At 45.0% G+C, this 6,045-nt stretch overlaps 1 protein-coding gene across 1 annotated transcript in view; it reads left to right on the forward strand.

The window, feature by feature from the left end:
* Positions 1 to 6,045, forward strand: part of T265_05477 (hypothetical protein) — a gene marked incomplete at both ends in the record, with an annotated part of 52,788 nt that overhangs the window by 26,349 nt on the left and 20,394 nt on the right. The window contains 2 exons of the mRNA XM_009170488.1: positions 1,879 to 1,903; positions 4,951 to 5,206. Coding sequence (XP_009168752.1) covers positions 1,879 to 1,903; positions 4,951 to 5,206 — 281 coding nt within the window. The remainder of the gene's footprint in view (positions 1 to 1,878; positions 1,904 to 4,950; positions 5,207 to 6,045) is intronic.

Below are 6,045 nucleotides of genomic sequence, written 5' to 3' on the forward strand. Positions count from 1 at the left end.
TCTCGTGACGCTTGATCTCTTTCCCCTGGAGTGCCGTCGCCTCCGAGGGGACCTAATTCTTACCTACGCCCTGTTTGAACAAAGCTTGGCAAACAGGTTTTTTACCGTTTACCCAGCAAACACCCGGCGGGGACATAGTAAGAAAATCTTCAAGCTCAGGGCACACACATCCGTTAGACAAAACTTTTTTTCATTTCGGGTAGTAGCTGCGTGGAATGACCTTCCTCCGACGGTTGTGCACGCTCCTTCTCGAACCCAATTTAAAGCACTATTAGACATTTGTTTATGCGAATTTTCGCGCTGGCGAGGATACTGCCCCGCGCTGAGAACATAAAGAGCAGTGCTACACCCTTTTTTCACTTGTGCCTTTCAGGTGAACGACAGCCACTGACCGACAAGAACAAAACCGACCCAGGAAACTTGGGCAAAAGCCTCGATCCTGTGTATCAATCCGTGAAATCCGTGAATCCTGATTAGGCCAGAACTCCTGACCGAAAGTGCTTAATTTTGATTGGCCTATAATCGGCGCATCCTCATGGTCTGCGCCCGGTTTGCAGAACGTCCTCCCAGTCGGTCATTTCGGGCGGCTCCGCCCCATACTATTTTCTTCCGGCAAGGTTGCACCTTGTTGAGCGAAACTGAAGCACCTATAAGCAACGTGATGGCTGCAGTACTCTAGGCTTAATAACGCTTTAAGGTGACAACTCTTGGTTGGATGTCTTATTGGAAACTCGAGATGCCCGTATGTGAGATCTCTATGTACTAACCCTGTTACGAGGCTCGGAATGTCGAATTTCTCGCACATAAGATGCTATGGTCACTCCTAGGCAATTTAGCCAGTGATAACCATTGAGTGAACGTCACGTGAAGGTAGACTGCCAGGATTCTGTAGGAGCCCGGAAAATAAGGAGTCACTTCAATAAAAACTATGAAGCTATCATCTCTTGTATACATATATTCCTTTTGGATTGAATGATTGATAACAGTGCAGAGTTCCGCATCTTATTGCGCACCCGAGCATCTCTTGCATCAGGCGTGGAAACCCGTTTAGGTCAGGGGGTCGAAATTAAACATCGCTGCCGTATTCCGGTTCCGGGAAAGAGAAATACCCATAGTTTCTAAAGTGTGTCATTATGAAATAATGCGACGTATAGAACTTGGTGAATGCGTGGGAACGTCAACTTGAATGTGTTCGAATGTGTGATGCTAAAACTGGGTGCACTGCGCGGTCGTGTGCGTGGTTAGTGTAAGGCTTTATTCTCTCTGCGATTGATTTCTGTTGTATTGGAATACACAAGACCTTGAGATTCGTGTACATCATAACTTGTGCGTCGAGTTACGGACAGAAGTTTCACTCAGACAATGTCCCTCCTGTATTCTCATCCTCGGTATTATATCCTATGGTCGCCGGTCACCCAACAAAAACTCTCTATTCATTGCCATATTTGAAGTGAACAGATTCATACTCGGGATTGCATTCGACTAGCCCTGGTTATTCCACAACAGGCCCCTACTTGGATGTGAGTACGAGGTAGCTCAGTGACATCTTACTGACCTGAAGGTTCGCGGTTCAAATCCAACCCAAGCATCTTGACTAGTCCTGTCTAGCCTTGAGCAATCTGACTGTATCCCAGCCCTCACTGTCATGGCAACTAGGCACCGAAAGGATGCTACAGCAAAACGAACTCGGATGAACGGAGGCGGGCAACGTGTGACTTGGCAGAAGGGTATGAAACAGATTGCGAAAAGTTTAGATATTTTGGTGTAGTCCGCCCTCCAGGTTGACTTCCTCGTATTTCCCCTCGTGTTTCACGGGATACATTGCAAGAAATGGCGGCTAATCGATGTCAGTGGCATTCGTACTATCATTTTTTCCAGATTATCTGATTAAACGCTCAGAGATGTAAGTACCTCAGACTGTTTTTTGTTGGCTCACACCATATCCCTCCATTCACCTTTTCCTCCTCTTTACTTTGAGTCTTCAAGTACAATTAACTAAAGTTTGTTGTACGGTAGTGAAGAATCAGTGTCAACACTGTCACCGTCTCTGATGCTGTTGCTGCGGATGGTGAACGGAGAAACGCCATAACCGATGAAGACCTTCCCCAAATAAAACGCCATTCGTGAGTGAACGTTCACCCATGAGGAGTGAATTCTTTAGCTATGCGTAGAAAAGAACGTAAGAAATGCCAGGCATGTTTTCAGTGACTAACATGAAGCATAGTACTTCAGATTTAGCGTAGTGGTTTTCCAAAGGGTACCATGAACCGTTCAACTTAGCCATTAACTTGAGTTCTCTCCGGAGTAGTCCTGCTGCTCAGTGTGTTTCGCGTGTGGAAATTCCTTCAATTTTCAGGACACAGAGAATGAGCCTTGATCCGGATGGACGTAATCAGTGAATAAATTATTCGGTCCAAGGCTACCACCTTGTCGCTGTGGTCGTAATAATCCTACAGGCCGCGCTTGCTTGAACTCTGTTCCTAAGGGCTCAACCATGCCAGATAGGCCAACCGAAAGCAGTCAGACCAAGGGCAGCAAGACCCAGTATTACAAGCGCGAGAGCTGGGATACTGCCAAGTTGCTCAAGCCTAGACAGGGGCAGTCGAGGTGCAGAGGTTGCATTCGAACCAGGGACCTTACGGTCAACAAATTGGCACTCCAACCACTGCCATCCTGCCCCTTTAGGTGGTGCGCATGCTGTAATTTCTCAGTGGGACTGTCTAGCTAAAGTTTATTTGTCGTGCGCTGTGCTCATGTTAGGTGAGGTCCGCGAATAATGCCTCGTTTATCTTGCTGATGGCACCCTAGTTCGACATAGTGCTCAGATATGTTGTCCTAAAGTGTAGGCACTGCATTCTTGATCGTTTTCTTAAAGGATCGTTCATACTCTTTTGTCTTCTCTCCCTCTTTCCTAAGGCTTTCTTCGCTCATGGTTGTATTGAGCGCGGGTATTTATTACTTTCGTATGTAATACTGTCATCAATTTGATTATATGACACATCCATTCCACCGAAACCATGCTGTGACTTGCAAACTGTGGTGACCTGCGCTTTCTTTTGTCGTCTCGGAGGACAAATAAACCTGATTCAGTGTTGTCAAAAACAACAATCAATGTTGCATGGCCTTTCAAGCACACTTGGGTTCTTGGTACTACTCTGTAAGTCTACGCAGGGCGCTGTTGCTGAGATGATAATGAGAGCTCGTTTTGCAGCATGTGATGTTGAAAATCCAATTTGACAAAAGTGGACACAAGAGTACTGCTTAATTTTCGAGGTCGCTGTGACGACAATTGGGCGAGATTTTGTGGGTTTCTTCTGTTGGTTGCTGTAAATATTATATTACGACATTCACTATACTGAGACAAATTTGAAGATGATTACGGATTCTGGTGTGTTTTTGGAAAACTCAACATACCGCCTGGTAATGTCACACTTTACTTGAATAAAAGCTATCCAGTTAGTGGTGCAACCAAGTTCACTTTTACAAGACAACCATAGCTTCTCGTCCAGTTGTAACACCCTTTCGGTGACTAGCTGCCATGCCACCCGTAAGAAGCACTAGGGCTTGAATACTACCAGGTTACCGAAGCCTAGGCAGGCGAAATCGAGAGGCAGAGGTCGGGTTCGAACCACTGACCTTTCGGTCAATAAATTCGCACTCTAATCACTGAGCCATCTCGCCCTAGTCATGGCTTCTGGTGAATTTTCGAGAGCTAGCGTAAGTGTTGACGATAAAGGACAGGTTCAGTCAAAGAACGTGAAACAGTTTCTGAGAAGATATTATAGCAAGTTTCCTCAGGTCTTCGCAATCTTCAGAAATCTGGTACGTTGACTGCGGATAAAACACCTTAACTTCACCTCAGCATGACATTTCGAGAACAGGCCATAGCAGCCTCACTTCAGAGAAAACGAGAGTCATACCGTTTTTTCGTTGTACTTGTAAATCACAGCGGGAGTCGGACTTCATTTCCGGAGACTTTATAAAACGCCAACAAAAGAACGAAACGCATCAAACTATAAACCGGAAGGTCCGTGGTTTGAATCCGACCTCTGCATCCCGACTTCCCCTGTCAGGACTTTGGCGACCTAACAGTGTCCCAGTTCTTGTGCATCTTTCGGGCGGCATGGCAGTTTGGCACCGAAATGGTGCCACAGCTGAACGATTTTTTGTGGGTTCATGTGGAATGTACCACGGTCTTTTAAAATTTTAGGGTAGCAGAGACGCATCGGGCTTAAAAAAAAAGTAGAAACGGGGCAAAGTTCAGATTTTATGGCTGAGATAGTGGATAAGAAAATGCCAGCTCTGCTGACCATCTTCGGTGGTAGCATCAGTGAAGCAAGGCAAGCTGCCCCACGTCTGAACAGTGGAGAACGTTTTCAAATACCCCATCAGGAAAGGATAGTAGGTGAGGTCTACCGTTTTTCAGTGGAGTGGACAAATGAGGAGTCCCACCCCAACCACAATGGAAGTTTTCTGGGTTAAAGGGGATACATGTTTTTTTTAGATATTTGTAGGATCAAAACGTGAAGCCAAACTTCTTGGATGCTCATGTCACGAGGACTTTGGATAGGATTTCAGGAAATGTCAGACCTAGATGGGTGCACGAAGAATAACCAGGGGCTGAAAGCCGACTCATTCCATTCCACGAAGTGGTCTTTTTGAAATTGTGTAAACTAAGTTAACCAAGTGGCCGTGGTAAGAAAGGTCTTTGATGAGTACTGAGGTCCTGTAGCTTTGATGGATACCGTGCTGATGACTGTTCCACTTTAGTAATAAAAACCGCAGATCGTATTATCGGGAACCTTCACTTTTTGATTCCCCGGTTCTAAACTCTTGGATGCTTCTTTCTAGTCCAGGGCCATCGTCAATGTTTTAGTCATTGCTGCTTTCCCATGAATACGGTGTGCATAGGAATGTCAAGTTTTTTCTTAACTTATACCTCTCTTTTAGCGGAGTTTTCAGTGCGAACTTTCCTTCCAACAGAATTGCACCTGCATTCTGCACGTCGCCCCACATCATGACTTTTTACGATAGTTTCCTTCGCGATGTCTCATTTGTTGATTCTCTCACGCACACGAATTTGATGCTGTTCATACTGTTAAGAGAGTATATACTATCTGTTCGGCTGGGACAATCAATGTTTGATGATTCCGTGGATGGAACCCCAAAAATGCGAATGTATATGTACTTTTACGATTTACTTCGAGTAAGTAGAAGGCTGTTACTTCACTTATTCGAAGAAATCTTCATTTGATGATTCGTGGATGGAACCCCAAAAATGCGAATGTATATGTACTTTTACGATTTACTTCGAGTAAGTAGAAGGCTGTTACTTCACTTTTTCGAAGAAATCTTCGGATGATCCGTTTCGTTGCATCAGTGAAGACTCATCTCTGTTACCTACTTCCCTGAAAGCTCTGGTACATGGACGGTACGACAGTTTATCAATATCTGGATCCATTTTACCCTCAGTATTGACCGAATCCGAGACAGCTTTGAAGCCGTCAACTATATACATCCTTCGGATGTGAAGACGTTGCTATTATCCAGTAGTGTCTCTCTGGACGAAGACGACGGGTTCTTTCTTACAAGAGACAGCGTTTTTGGTAACATCAATTTCTCGTCAACATCAGTTTCCTTTTCTCTAAGGTCTGTTCTTACGCAAATTCGCACTTGGATTTCACCACCAAAGCTTCGAGGAGATGTGCAAATTCAAGTATTCTTTTTTGAAGGCTTATGACAAGGCGACAAGTTTTAAGCGGATAAAATACCCGTTTCCACTGCAGAATTCATGTAACTTGCAGCTCTTGAACTCTTCTACGTAAGCTTTACGTGCTTTCGCTAACATTCGCTCGGCCGTATCGATAGGCGGACGCATACATCAGAAACGGCCTTACAAATATCTAGCGCTGTGGGTCAGCTCGGCGGACGCCCTGGTTTGGATACGAAGGAACTAGACGAGACATTTTCTCGGTGTAAAAATCTTTTCCCCGAACTGCCCGCTCCGGTAATTGCAACACTTACCATAAGACGCTTTTTTGATGT

The sequence above is a fragment of the Opisthorchis viverrini genome (genome assembly GCF_000715545.1).
Source record: "Opisthorchis viverrini unplaced genomic scaffold opera_v5_105, whole genome shotgun sequence".
NCBI classification, from domain to species: Eukaryota; Metazoa; Platyhelminthes; class Trematoda; order Opisthorchiida; family Opisthorchiidae; genus Opisthorchis; species Opisthorchis viverrini.